The following is a 15667-nucleotide window of genomic DNA, read 5'->3' on the forward strand; positions in this document are numbered from 1 at the left end:
AATACTACACTTATTTTCTATTCTCATTTTTAACTTCGAACTTGTCTATTATCTAATTATACATAACTTTGTTTATATTTTACTCTCAGTTCTCTTTATAATTGATTATTTAATATTTATTTTCAACAACAAATTTTAAGAGATAAAAGAGTTTTTGTTCATAAATTTTCAATCTTAATAATGAGATAAAACTAATGTAAGAATCTGCATTAATCAATAGTATAAACAGGAAAATAAAATTAAAAATAATATTGTTTGATATATTTGTCTTAAAAGATAGTAATTTAACATAAGTGAGATTAAAATAAACAAATTATTTTATTATGAAATTGATTAAAATTTATTTAAATTGAATTCTAATTTTATCTACATAAGAATTGTTATAAATTTTAACAAAATTAAAATAATTTTAAAATATAAATTTTTTAATTATATTTAAAATGGAATTGAATTTTTCAACTAATGTGAAATCCTTTATGACCTTCAAGGATCGCTTAGGTTAATTTTTCTTTGAGTTAATTTTTGCTTTAATAAGCTGGTAATTCTAATTTATTGAAGCACGTGTGAGCTATAGGAAGTGAATTAGTGTTACCTAATTTGTCATATACTTCAATAGGATTTTACTCAAAACCACCAAATGGAACTTTGAAAGCGCCTAATTTTTATTGAAAATTAAATATTCTATCTACAACTATTTAAGTTTAATTCATTAATTTACCTGTTAAGAAAAATATGAATGATTATTTCATTTCTTCATCAAATTGCTCTAAAACTTCCCAAAGCCATTTTATTTAATGAGAATCTTAATCGTAATTACCAGAGTACTTAGTATTTTTTTTCATGTCTTCAACTATTGTATTAAAATAAATTCATTTAATAATTTAAAATATCTTCTAAATTTACTATCTATTTTTTTAGAGCCAGCTAATCTGAGCCCTAAGTCTCTTTCATCGAAGAAAACTAAAGCTGAAGGATGAACAACATCATAAAATCCGCTAATAAATGACTCTAGCTATTGCTATATTTCTGAAGTCATCTTGTAATGAAGATAATCTTTAACAAATTAAACTTTGTTTTAATTATTAATCTCTATTTTATTTCCATTTTTAATTAAATCTTTTTCTACCCTTATTCCTTTTTAATATAAATATTTTATTGCAATTTTAATTTAAAATATTTTTTTTTTTTTATAATGTAATCTTTGTTTATTTTAAAATTATTTAATTCAAATTTTTAATGTTTTTATTTTAATTTAAATTACCCAGAATATCTTAAGTAATTGTATAGGTCAAATCGCTTCCTGTTACATCATTTTCTAACATCCAAAGCAGATTTTTGGCTGTTTTAGGATCAATATCTTCATAGTCTGAAACACACAATTGCTTTCTTAGAATATGCTTTAGGAAGGACCTTGTTAGATCTATTTCGAAATCTATCTTGTTGGTTAGTGCTAATCCTACTAATCTACCTGCAAATCTAAAATGAAGGAGATAATCAGGTATTATGCAGCTCAATGGGTTTGGCTAGAGAGTTATTTTGTTAGAGCTTAATGCGAATAACCCTTTCCTTGGATCAAGGACCTAGTTTATTTATTTATTTTTTATTAAAATTAATTTAAATAGCTCAAATAAATTTAAAATAATTAATTAAATTACATCTTTTAGAGCTAAATTAATCCACTCACGTGCCATACCACCTTAGTCAATTCCTGCCTCTCCTTCAAAGTTTATAATTAACTGTTAATGAACTAAGCTTGCAGAATCCTATTTTGAAAGTTCTGCAATAGTTGACATCCAGATTTCATCACGGTTAATGTTTAGTCTGATTTCAGGCTAAAAGTCTCCATAATAGTCAAAACCATAATGCTTTGTCTTCTTTTTTTTATTTGCTTCTATTTCACAGACAATCCTAAGAATTATTGTTAGAATAATTAGTAAATAAATAAATAAATGCATATTCTAAGAAAGTTAAACAATTTTCAATTACTTTAAATAGCTCATTTTAAATTCCATAGAAAGGTTTTTATTTTCTCTAATTTTTAAGTGACCAACTTTTTTCATGAATTCCAACCACTTCTTTTTTCTGATTATTACAAAAAAAAATAGTTTTTGGAATTTTAAAAAGTGAAATTTATTTATTTTTTTATTTACCTCTCACTGGTTTCAATGAAGAGAACAATTAAACCTATGAATTTTTATTCAATGATGAAGTAGAGATCACTTAAATTAATTTATTCTAGATCAGTATTGAGTACTTAAGAGAATTATTTATTTAGGTGATCTGACAAGGACTTATTTTAGTCTTAATCAATCTCACTATTTAATGCAGAATCGGCTTCTTTTGAAGAGTGCTTCGTTACTAAAGGCTCTTTAAATTAATGGATATGAGTACTAGATTGCATTTCTGCATCTTCTTCAACATTTAACTTCATATTGTCTGAATAGAAAAAATCATATAGAACAACAACACTTTTAACACTTAAGTTAAATCTTTTTTTTAAAAAATTTAAGTAAAAAAATTACCAAAAAAACAAAAAATCTACCTGTCATAAGTGAACTTCGATGAATCTAACTTTTCAGACATTAATTGAATAGATTGGTATAATATTTCATATAAATAAACATACAAGTCTTTTAATTAGCTCATCCATACTTATTATAATTTTTACAAAAGCTCTTTTCTTAATTCCTTCTTTTGCTAATCTAACCACTCGTTAGCTTTTGTCTGGCCATCTTCAGATTTTCTTAATTCATATTCTTTTTCTAAGTCAAGTTTGCATTAGACCTCAAACATTTCATTAAAAATTTCAATAAGGTTTTTTATTGTCCTTCTCAAAGTTCCTAACTAGAAAAACATATTTTCGTAGTTTTTCTCCATAGTATTATGGAAAATGTATCTTTTAGACTAAGCAATTTCCTCAGTGCCATTCAAATTCTTAAGTTAGTTTTATTCTTAAGCAAGTTTTCTATAATTTTTTACAAACTAATTACAAGAGATTATTTAAGGATTAATCACTTCTCTGTTAATTTTGAGAATCTGGAGAGACATATTTTCAAAAGACTCATAATTTTCAATCATTTTTTTACGCAGCAAATCATATAAAATGTTATTCATTTTCTTCAAACTAGTTTTCCTGCTTCCTTTCAAATGAAAGCTATAAGTGTAGTAGGCTTCGAAGAAAGAATTGCTTACATTAATTTAAAATTTCATCTCTGGATATGTTTCTGCTGAAATAGTAGCAGTGGTTTTTTCTAGGTTATTATCAGCTTATTGATTTTGTTGTTAGCTCTAGGTATATCCACCTAGCTTAGAAGTTATTTTTCTATACAAATTAGTGGAGATATTAAATTTACCTAAAAATTTTAAAATTAAATTGAAAGTAGCATCATAATTTTATCTAAGTTAAGTTATTGAAACTGAATAATCATCTGACTTCTCTATAACATGTTGAGTTTCTATAATTGAATGAATATTTTTTTCTAATAAATTAATTAAGGAAAAATCCCAAGAATTCATTGCCATAATATCTGAATGTTCATCTTCTTTTCTTATTGCAAGTTTTATCAAACTCTCATCATATTTTATGTTCTTTTCTAAGATAGAGTAGTTCCACTTAAAAGTTTCTTCAAATTAGTTTTCTTTATTGACATAAAGTACAAAATAATACCAGTTGAATATCTCATAATCTAATATTGATTGAGTAAGCTAAAATACATTAAAACACTATTAATTATTAGCTTTTTTCTCATCACTCTCATATTTAAAGTATTACTTTAAATAGTGAGTTTTTACTTTATACTAAGTATTTTTATCTTAAATTTAATTCTAAATTATACCCACAGTCATTCCTTTTAAAATCTATTATAATAAATAAATTAAAAAAATATTTTCAAATAAAAAATTATTTACTTAAACAACTTTGTAGTTGTTGAATGGATTAAAAGAGAGAATGTATAATATTTCAAGGTAATTATTTTAGTATTCTTAATACTCATCCAATCCTCTGTTGATAAGCAGTCTTAAAATATTTAAAAAGAAATTGCTGTCCACATACAAAGATTTAAGATAGAAGTCGATGCTTGAGTATTTCTTCTCTTTTTCCTAAGAATAGGGCAAGCTTTGAGAAAAATTCTTTTGTAAATATTTCTCTTCTTCTGTCAAATTCGACTCTGCAGAAGAATTTTCAGAGCTATTTTATTGTATTTTATCACCATCTTCCACTTATTTTTTCTATTCCTCCAGTTACTGCAATAATAATTGTTATTTTTTTAACTCTCTTTCTTCTCTTTCTTTTGATATCTAATCCAATATTAGCTGTTAATTGATAGCATCAAAATCTTCGTAATCATAGTAGTCATCTTTTTAATTGTTTACAATCTCTTGCTCTTGTTCATATATTTACCTTGCCATTCTTTCTTATTCCTCAATCTACTTTTGAATAAGCAATTTTTACTATTAAATTTACAACTCTTACATTGCTTTTTCGTTTTACATTTACAATAGCTGCTCTTCTTATGAAAGCTAATTTTTTTCATTTGAATCATTATTCTTTATTTTTTCTTCTTGTTGGTTCTTTGCTTATTATTCATTATCATTTATTTTTTATTCTAAGCTGCTAACTTACTGTGGTATAATTTTTTCAATACTTATCTGAGATTACTCAATCTTTTACTCTTTTTAATTACTATCTTAAGACTATACAAGTCCTAAATTTTTTATGCTCCCCTCTAGGTTATTGCTATTTTTTTCTATTTAGTTTTAAGTGTCCATTTGGCTTGAAAAAACTGAAATATTTGTATTTTTTAAATTAGCAAACAAATGTGGAGAACCATCAAACACAGCAGCTTCAAATTATTTTTACATTTCTAAGCTCGCTTATTTCAAAGAGGCTATTTCGCTGCTTATTTATTCTACTTCTATAGAAGTCTTTTGCCTTTGCTTCATTTCGCTGCTTCTCAAAGATTTATGAATTTATTGTATTCCTTCATCAACTTCTAAGCATATTCTATCCTCAAAGCCATCTTAAATTTAATTATCTTCCAAATTATCATCTTATTCTTCATCATATTCTATATCTTCATGGCGAGAAAATAGTTTATCTTAAATGACAGAATTATCCTCCTTTTCATTTTATTACCTTTTATTCTATTAGGATTCTTAAGAATTAGAGTTTCTCTTAGGAATATCTTCAACATTTCTCTTAATTCTTGTAAGATAGCTTGGGAAATCCTTTTCTTCTTCTTTAGAATTCTTCTCCTCTTCCTCTTCGCTTTCTTATAATTTTATTTCTTCGCCTTTATTCATGTGTTGTTTCCTGATAAAATTAAGCAGATAAATTATAATTTATGCTAAATTTTAAATATGTATGTTACCTTATTTTATTTGCTTCATTCCTCCATTTTTCAGGTAGTTATTTGAGGTACCTTTAGTCGAATGTGAGTAGAATAGCCTATTTTTCATGTTCATTGCAAATAGACATGAAGCTTTCAAAATTTGCATCAAATTAGCTTTATAAATCAAGCTTTTCTGCTAATTTCTCATTTTACATCTTTGAAATAAACTATAAATTTTATTTAATTTTTGAATAAATAAAATGTAATAAAAGAATAAAATTAATTACCTTTTTCAATGAATACTATTCTCTCTAAACAGCAATTTTAAGCTTTTTTAGAAGATTTTTTTGATGAAGAGTTTACTTTCCTTCATTTAAGAGCCTTATTTTTTCGTTATGAGATGCATTATAAAATGTTTCTTCGTCTATTTAGTAAAGAGTTAGAGAGTTGTTTGGAAAGTTGTATGAATCAAATAAAAATTATCTCCTTTGAGGTTTTTTATGATTGGTAAAATCTGCAGACAACTTCTTAATAACATGCTACTATTTCAAGCTATCTTGCAGAAGCTGGTCATATTACTTGATCAATTCTTACTTTTATTATTCTAATTTTTTTTGTTGCTCTTCAATATCTTCTAATAACCCATTTTGCTGTTCATCAATTTTTTCTTAAGCTTCTTTTTGATTTGCTGCACTTTCCTATTCTAATCTCTCTTTTATTTTTTTCACTGTTTTGAATTTTTCATCAAGTTCTTAGGCCAAACTTGAGCTATCTGGTATTTATCTATCTGATAATTTTGTATTAGATGCAGGCTATGAAGTTTTTTGTTTTAAGCTAAGTTTGAATATTTATGTAATTATTGTTTCAAATTTCTTTTCATTTTCAGAGAGACCTTATATATCTAAAGCTTCTAGAACAACTCTTTTAAAATTAACATCTCCATCAATACCATCAAAAGCTCTTTAATTCTTTTTAACTTAGCTAATAAATTGAATGATGTAGTACTCATCTGATTAGCTAAAGTCTAAGTTATATTTTATTAGATCTTGCTCATAAGTTGATAAATCTTCTCTAGAATATGTTATTTAAATTTTATTATTCATTTTATCAGTAAAATATCTCAGTTTTAGTCCATTTTTAATATTTTGTGGTATGTTTAAGGGCTCATCTTTTTAGTTCTTGGGAGATCCGGTTATATTACTTAAAATCGGAAGATTGTAGTTATCTTATGTTCTACAGTATTATAATTTTTCCTTGAGTTCTTTTGTAAATTAAATCGATTTCATTCTGTTCTCTTCAGTTAAAAACTTTTAAATATTCCTAAAGAAGAAATACTTTGCATGCTTGTAATCACCTAGTTCTGAAGCAGATACTATCTTTAAACTAGCTTAAATATCTGATAAAATACCAAGACGTTCAAGAAGAGTAAGAATTTAAAGTGTTTTTTACTTACTAACAAAATCAATAAAAGTTATTATTGTTTTCATGTGATCTAAATAGGTAAACTTTGGCTTTAAATATTTAAGCACATTGAGAGCTCCTTAAAGTGTGAACGAATCTTTTTCTGAATTTAACTAGCATTTTGAAATAAAATCAAGGGTTCTTCCTATAAGGGCAGGGATTACATTTCCAGTAGTACCTTGTATCAATCCATTTTCTAGCATGAAAAATGAGTAGTTTTAATTGCATAACAAATTTAAAAATACTCCTAAATTATAATTGAAATTTATTTAATTTTCTAAAATGAAATCAAAAATATCTTTTTCATCAGTGTATCTCCATTAAACTAAATTTTTGAGATAAGTAGGATATTTTCTACATATTTCAGCAATGAAGCATAAATAAAAATCGCTTTTTGTTTTAATAAACTTTTCAAGTATTTCTTCAAATAGTCCTACTTAACTTCCTGTATAATCTGAAAATTAAAACTCAGGAAGGATATCTTTTTATAAAAATAATAAAACCTAAATAAGAATATTTCAAATTTTGAAAATTTTTACTTTCAGACAATTTGATTGTCAAATCCTTCTAGTTGTAAGTAAACATAGAGACTAAAACATTAAAATATTCAATAGGATATTAATATAAATCTACCTCTGCTAATTTTTTTGAGAATTCCAAAATTGTAAAAGAATCTTTTTTGAGAAAATAAAAATTATTTATTATAAGTAAATAAATAAATGAAAATTGAAAATAAATTACTAAATACGAAGGAATTAGCTTCATAAAATAGGTTTTTAAAGCGTAATTCTATGTTTGCTTTTATGAAGTTAGTTTCGAATTAGAATTAAGACTCAAGGATATAGTAAATCATAGAATAAAATCTTCTTTCAGAAGGACATATTTCAAGAATAATTTCAATAACTTTAAATATTTTTTATATTTCTGGGAATTCATCATTTAAATCGTTTTTAGATTTATTTTGTTATTTCATAAATATTTTCAAAGCAAGAGTTAAAATACACAATCCTATATCATGTACAAACAGTGGTGTTTGTGTTTCTACCTATTTTTATTATACACTTTAGTGTATTATTTCAAAGGCTTAAAATATATTAGAATAGCTCACACTTTCTCTCATGCTAATGAGATATCTTGATAAATATTTAATTTACTTAGAGTCTATTTCTTTCCCATTAATTTCACATTCAACTAGCTCTTCAAATGAACTGAAATAATTCATTTTTAAATTTATATTTGAGTGTTAGCCTAAATTCTCAATGAGCTGCATAAAATAGTCTAGAGAATTGCATTTTATTTATAGCAAAGACTAAGGTTAGATATCAGATTTTTCTTCTTCTAAGGTTTCAATCTATTTTATTAAAGGACAATTGTTGACATTAAAAGAAGGGAATTACTTATATTTCTCGCCAAGATTGTATTTTAAATAAGGAAGACACTACTTAATAAATACAACGTAGAAAGCTTATCTTGTTTTAGTATCTTTATACAATAGCTCAGTGTAAAGTATGATAAAAGATATAACATCATTTATTGCATGTTCTTAAGAGAGAAGCAACTCAATTAACTATTACACCATATCTTATTGATGCTTTAGTATTGTAATACTTTTTTCACATTTTTTTAGATTTAATTCATAATTTTTAGTTTTATTTATCATATTTGCTATTTAACTATGTTTGGTGGCGAGTCCTTAGTGATCCTTAAGAATTTATCGGATAGCAGATTGTAAGTTTTATAAGAAAGAGCTAGTCATAGGTTGGAGAAGAAGTAGAACCTCGCCTTTCAAATTGTTGGGTTACAAAAGTATAATATCTTTAATAATTTCTTTTTTATTAATGTATTTAGACTTCAAAATAGATGCATGCTTTATATTAAGAAATATTTAGTTCATTTCAGAGCTATTTCTTACATTTCTCAACAGTAAATTTAAGTCTATGCTTTTATTCTATAGTAATAATGGGTATATAGAAGAGGTTATGTGTTCAAATTGAAATTTTTAGCATATCACAACTAGAGATTTCAAAAGATATCTTTCTGAAATTATAGATGCATCATTTTTTAGTTCATTTAAAAAATCTTCCTCTAAAATTTTTTGCATAGGTATACAATATTTGATAAGGCAGTATAAAAATTATCTTTTGCTTAAGCAATCTTTTTCTTTCTCCTTGATCATTTAATATGCTACTTTGATGATATTTCTATGGAGTAGTTCTTTAGGCATAAATTCGTTAAGAGCATTAATGAATTCATTATTTCTTTTGTCTGTGAAATAATTTGAGAATTTTTCAAGAATGCCTCTAACATTATCTTCAGTAATTGCAGATCTATTATTTGAAATCTAAAGTAATAGCTAACTAGTCATACTTAGAACCCATCTCTTTGCAAAATCTTAATAAATTTGATTCACGCTATTTAATTAAAAATAATATTTAAAGAACTTTTCGAATATAAATATAAATAAATATTTATTAAAAAATTAATATTTTAAAATTTAATTAAATAAATACTCTGGGGAAATAGAAATCTGATCTAAAAAATCAAAAAGGTCTTAAATAAAGAGAGGTGCTCTTGATTCTATCAAACAATTAATATTTGCTTTATCTTTTATCTTTTAATTGACAACTAAAATACAACGATTTATAAGATAAGCTAATCTTAATTTCATTTATTTATCAAGAGCAAATCTCTCAACTAAAATTTCTAAGCATTTAAAATTAAAGTTTCTTGATATAAGGTATTTCTTTAAAGAACAATATTCAATCATTTCAATTATTTTATTTATTGTTTATATCGAGTAGCAGCTCTCAAAATTGTAAACAAAATCGCTATAGATTTAGACACCTATATAATAGAGTTCTTTTTGTGCATAAATTTTATCAATTATTTCCATAATTTGCTACTGTTTGGATCTTTTATTAGCATCCTTGTAGAATAAATACCATCCTAAGCTTTTTCTATAAAATTACTTTTCAAATATGAGTTTGATACATAAGTTTTGCAAAATATCCTAATACAAATTGACTTTATCTGGTAGTTCTGGTAATTCATATGTAATTATCTAAGTATTATAATAAGTGCTTTCATCATTTAAATTATCTGTCATATTTTGAATCAGCTTGCTTAACTTTACTTACAAATTTTATCCTATTTATAAATCTTATTCGATTTTTTGTGATCTTGCATAAATTTCTTGATTTATGCCATGCTCAACCAAGGTCATTATTCTTATTAGAAAGGAAGGATAAATATGATTCAAATTAGAGACGTAATTATCGATTAACTCAAAAAAGCTGCCCTTTATTTTAGGAAAATCGTTTTCATCTGGCCAATGAGCCTAATGTTGACTAAGACACTCTTCTATTTCTAAATTTTATGCATTTTCAAATCCTTCTTCCTTTATTTACCTTAGATAGTTAAAATATTCTGTTGGAATACTTGCTTCAACAGCTTACTCTCCTGTAAATGATACCTTAAACTTTTTGTGTTTTGCTACATTATCTCTATGTCTCCATACACATACTGCTCTTAGCTATCTCCATATTTTTCTAATTTTAAATATTTTTTTATAAATTAAAAAACGGATTTCTTAATTATTTAAAGAGATATTATTTAATTATCTGTAATGAATGTAATGAATGAGTTAAAAATATTCATATCTATTTAAAATTTACTTATTTTATTTAGTCCTCAAATAAATAACTGCTAGTAGAAGTCTTAAGAAAGAATGATTATAATCTGAATAGGATAAATTGATCCCATTTTAACTACTAAGAATAAGCTTTGTTAACCCATAACAAGAGAGATATTTATTTTCTTATTTTTCGACAATCTCTTATATCTATGATCGCTTAATGTTTATTCTAATGGTCATATCATCTGTAAAAGCTATTTTGTCTAAATATTCCTCATGAACGCTATGTATAGTCATAAAGAAATGATAAAATCTTGCAAAAATATTGTATGAAATGTTATTATTATCAAAGTAGGAGCTTATAACATTCTCTTATAATATCTCAGTCTAAAACATGTTTGCTAATTTATAGATCCTGTAAATGACTTCTAGACTATTTAAATATTATAAATGTTAGAAAATACCACCCATTCTCACAAAATAATTCCAAAAATGATTGGAATGCCTTTTTCCATCATAAAACTTTTATATTTCATATTTTCTTTGCTTTTCTACTGAAAGGAGTGTTTCCAGTAACTCTTATTCTAATTAACTAATCTACATTTAAACATCTTCTAAATTAAATTCCTTAACTAGCTGATTTTACATACTTTATGCTTGATCAGCTTACTAAGATTGTTCATTTTACTAAATAGTTTGGGTATTTCTTTCATGACCATTTTCTTTAACGCAATTTTCGCATGAGGATATTTGAATCTCTTTAATCTTTTTTAATGAAACTATGATTTTTTTGAGATTTTAATCAAAAAATTCATTTAATTGGCAGTATTCTTTCATTAACTAATCATCTCCCTAAATAAATATACAAAAATGTTAATATTAAGCCATATTCAAGTAAAAGCTATTATTTATAATAAGATTTTGTATACCATCTCATTATGAAATTCTACAATATGTAAATAAATAAAATATAAACAAACTACTTGATTATGAAGCCAAAAAGGCCTAGCGAAGAGCAAACAATGACTTTATTCTATCTCCATTCAGCTTTTTTATTTGATTTTATCTTTGCTATTTTGGATTTATAATCTTTTTATAAGAAATTCTATTTCTTTTTATACTTTAAATGCAAAAGTTTATATTTAAAATTATATATATGAATGAATCTCTGATGACTTTCTCTTTTGCTTTCTTTTGTTTTAATTTGAAGCTATTTATCTGATTAAAAATAATTAAAAAGTTGATTATCAATTTCTTATAAACTACATCATCTATTCTATTAGAACCCAAATCTTATTGAAAAAAAAGAAATTGTGCAAAAAATATTCTTATCTGATGAAAAATATAAAATTTCAATCAAATCAGCATAAAACCTAATTTACTTAATTTAAAAAGGGATAGAAAGTTGGTAAGTTAATTAATTTAATATTCATTTCTATATCAATAAACTTTTATTTCTAAAAAAATGCAATTCTTTTTAATCAAATTGAATTGGATCTTATCAAAAAAATTTGTAAAAAAATACTCATGATATCATGATTAATCAGATCCGATCTTCTTATAAAATATGCATAATTCCGCTTTAGGTGTTTTGCCATTAAATATTATTTTTCTGATGAAATTTATAAAATGACTGACTATTTTCATATTTTTTATTATTGAAAGTAAATATCTCTTATAAAAATTATTATTTTTAAATTGAAAATAAATAAAGTAGATGCATATCAAAGCAATTTAAATAGATTTATTAATAGAAAATTTAATTAAATATTTAATCATGAAAGTAAAAAATAACTTTTGTAATAGAAAATAAAATTATAATATCTACCAATAGTGTTTAATAAAAATAAATTTATCTTTTAAATTGTTGCATTTATAGCTAAAAAGTATTGGCAACTGTGAGATTCGAACTCACGCGGATTACATCCAGGCGATCTTAAGTCGTCCCCCTTAACCAACTCGGGCAAATTGCCTTGTTGATTTAACACATATTGAAAAATATTACATTTACAATATAATTTCTATATGATTTTTTATTTTATTAATTTGCTTATTAAATTAATTCTATCTCAAATATTTTGAAAATCTTTTCAACGAACGAAATATTGTTAGAATAAAATACTTTTTGAAATACATATTAATATTTCAGCATTAATTTCAATTTAGAAGATATATTGTTTACATTGATTATAACATGTTCTTTTATATTTTTATTTAAGTAATATGATTGATTGTTATCGCTTTTTAATTTATAACCTTTACAACAAAATTTGAGATCAAACAATTTTGTATGCTGTTAGTACCATTAAAAACCAACCAATCTCTGAATATATATAAGCATAAGATCCAATTCAAATTTATAAAGTTAATTTATATTAAAATAAGTAATTTTTGGCAAACAAGAATAAACAAATTTTTAGGAGAGAAAAAAAAAAGTTATCAAGAGTTAGATTTAAAGGTTAAGAGCTAATACTAAAAAATGAGAGTATTTGAAAATCCTAATTTTAATTTAAGTAAAACTATGCTCAGAAAAATTAAATCATAACAATACATTTAAGATGATGGGACTCCAATTCCAGACTTGGTTTCGATTCTTTACAATTTTAAGTTCGTGCATAATTAAAGCTAAAATAAAAAATTAAGCTAATTTATTAAACAGCTAGCTACTTTAGTCGAATATCAATAAATAAGTGAAGGATAGTTTATTGCAGAGTATAACACAAATGACACTTTTTTTATCTTAAAAGGAGAAGTAATTGCTTTGCAGGAGAGGAGCTAAAGGAGCATAATGTAAGATTAATTTTGGCACAAAAAACTCCAGCTTAAAAAAAAAGAATATGAAGAAACTTTTGACTCCAAAAGAAAAAAAGAAATACTGAGCGAAATAGAAAAAATAGAGAGAGTTCACAAATATTTTTCTGATGTTTTGGTGGAAGAATATTTAAGGGCTGACCTATTTAGGTATAGCTAAAATTTTAACTTAGAAGATGAATGCATATTCAAGGAGTTTGCTCTTATTAAGGCAGGTATGACTTTTGGTAAAAACTCAAATGATTTTCTGATTAGCAAAGATAATTAAATAGGAGACTTACAAATTTACATTTAGAATGAGTTAAAATAACGTAAAGTTAAATTTATAGCTGGGAAAAATTTGCACATATTCCGTTTGTCTGCAGATTCATAGCAAATACTTTTTGCGGAATATTATGAAAACAAATAAAAGATAATAGAGTTTCTATAGTAGAAATTATATAGTCTTAGACAAAATTATGATTTGCTTGATCTTATTTCAAACAGGGCGCACTAAATGTAATTGTTTGAAGATTCTGCTCTATACTTTCAAAACTCAGAAAAGCCAACACATTTCTATTTTCTATTGAAGGGATAAGTTGAAATAAGTAATATGAGTATCAAGCATTCTCCTATAATTACTTATATTGAAGGACCAAACATCATAGGACTTGAATTTATTGGAGAGAAATCTCAATTTAGATAATATTCCGCAAAGTGCAGATCGCAAAACATAGAAGTATACAAAATAAGTTACCAAGAAATATAAAATCTTCCTAATAACTAGTAATTTATGGAAGAAATTAATAATTTAGGATTGTAGCAAAATAACTATTTTAAATAACTTGTAAATTAAAAATTAGATCAATATAAGATACAAAGATCTATCTTTTCAAATAAATTACAACAAATTTATCTAGAATCACCAAGGCGAATTTCTGCATAGTTTTTTTCTCCTTAAAATTAATATTAAGCTTAATCTAGCAAAAACACTCAAAGATTCTCTACCACTAATTTAGATCATTTTTTCCCTCATACTTCTCGCTAATCAAAGGACACTATTCAAAGTCCCATCAAAATAAAAGAAAATTCTTAATCTCCTAAATTTACAAATACTAATAAACAAACTTTTAGAAGTTAGAATTTACTTTCAAAATTATCCACAGAAGATTAGTTAAATAGTTCACATCAAAAATTAAATTCTGTTCATAATTTTGAGTAAGATAAAAACGAGGAGTCGATTGAGTAAATTGTAAATTAAAAATTGAAGTAATTCTTAATAAAAAATTAAATGCTAACTATAAAAACATAAGAATCTGATTTCAATTAGGCCTCTTTATATTTCTAAACCACATAGCAGCACAGTAATAAAGCAAAGAATTCAAGTTAAAATAACCATTTCAAATTTAGTAATAACCATAGAAAATTAAAGACGCAAGCATCATTAAACCACAGCTAAAATTCTATTCAAGGATATGATAGCCAAAAAGGTCATAACTCAAAAATTCCTACATCTTTGATAAACTAATTTATTCCTTAACTATAATAGTGTTTCATTAACAAATGAATAACTTCTTCTGTAAAAATAATTAAATCTAAGCTTATATTTATTATGTTATTTTATCACCAAATTGTATTATTTATAAATATTGTTAAAATACAAAAAAAAAATTCACTCATTTCAATTAAAAAAAACATATTTATAAAGAAAAATATTTTTGACTTACTAAAAATACTGTTTGCATTAATTTAAAAAAATAATTAAAAAAAATAAACATCAACAGAAATAATGAATTTGTTAACAAATAAAATTAATTGATTTATTATTTCTTGAATTTTTAAATTTTATAAATATTTATTTTTTTAGTTAATATCAATGAATACTTTTAAAGTAAGGAATAGTTTTTGTTACAATATTTAATTTAATCAAATAAAATTTTATTAATCGAGTATTATTGTTGTTGGTCATCGAGAGTAAGAGAAAGGGAGATTGAGTTATTTTTAGATAGTATGATAGTAAAAATAGGTTAAATTATTTTGTTTTGTTTAGGTTTTGTGTTTTATTTAGTATATTTTATTAATATTAATTAAGAGTGAATTTCTATCTATAGTATTTATGATAGTATTTATATACAACTAGTAAGCAGATTATATTTTTTTTGGATCAGAAAAGATATGGTACTAAGTAAGAATAAGTTAGATAAATGAGAGACTTATTATGAAAATAGAAGAAGTAAGATTTCCAAATATCTTCATAAAATTTAGTTTTAATATTTTAAATAATATTTGTTATTTTATTATAAAACTTAAATAATTTTTTAAGAATTTTATGTATTAATTATTTTTTTTTGTTTTGAAAAATATCTTTTTAAATGGTTTCGGGGTTGGGGTTGGGGTTGGGGTTGGGGTTGGGGTTGGGGTTGGGGTTGGGGTTGGGGTGGGGTTTGGG

General features: G+C 24.4%; 2 protein-coding genes across 2 annotated transcripts; one reads left to right on the plus strand and one right to left on the minus strand. All coding sequences in view use genetic code 6, as the record gives it.

The window, feature by feature from the left end:
- Window positions 1-455: 455 nt before the first annotated feature.
- TTHERM_00842700 (HECT domain ubiquitin transferase) lies at window positions 456-11471 on the minus strand (the record flags this gene model as incomplete). Its single annotated transcript, XM_001027286.2, has 16 exons — window positions 456-655; window positions 719-850; window positions 904-1134; window positions 1262-1580; window positions 1656-1908; window positions 1987-2082; window positions 2151-2489; window positions 2543-3858; window positions 3910-5314; window positions 5373-5560; window positions 5621-7275; window positions 7334-7468; window positions 7536-9205; window positions 9305-10342; window positions 10469-11280; window positions 11412-11471. The coding sequence occupies 16 exons, from the start codon at window positions 11469-11471 to the stop codon at window positions 456-458; spliced, it is 9849 nt and encodes a 3282-aa protein (XP_001027286.2).
- Window positions 11472-12780: 1309 nt separating this feature from the next.
- TTHERM_00842720 (hypothetical protein) lies at window positions 12781-14872 on the plus strand (the record flags this gene model as incomplete). The annotated part of the gene is made up of 1 exon (XM_001027287.3): window positions 12781-14872. A coding segment is annotated over one exon (2004 nt), but the record flags the coding sequence as incomplete, so codon positions are not given.
- Between the last annotated feature and the right edge of the window lie 795 nt (window positions 14873-15667).

The sequence above is a fragment of the Tetrahymena thermophila genome, assembly GCF_000189635.1.
Source record: "Tetrahymena thermophila SB210 genomic scaffold scf_8253894, whole genome shotgun sequence".
NCBI lineage: Eukaryota > Ciliophora > Oligohymenophorea > Hymenostomatida > Tetrahymenidae > Tetrahymena > Tetrahymena thermophila.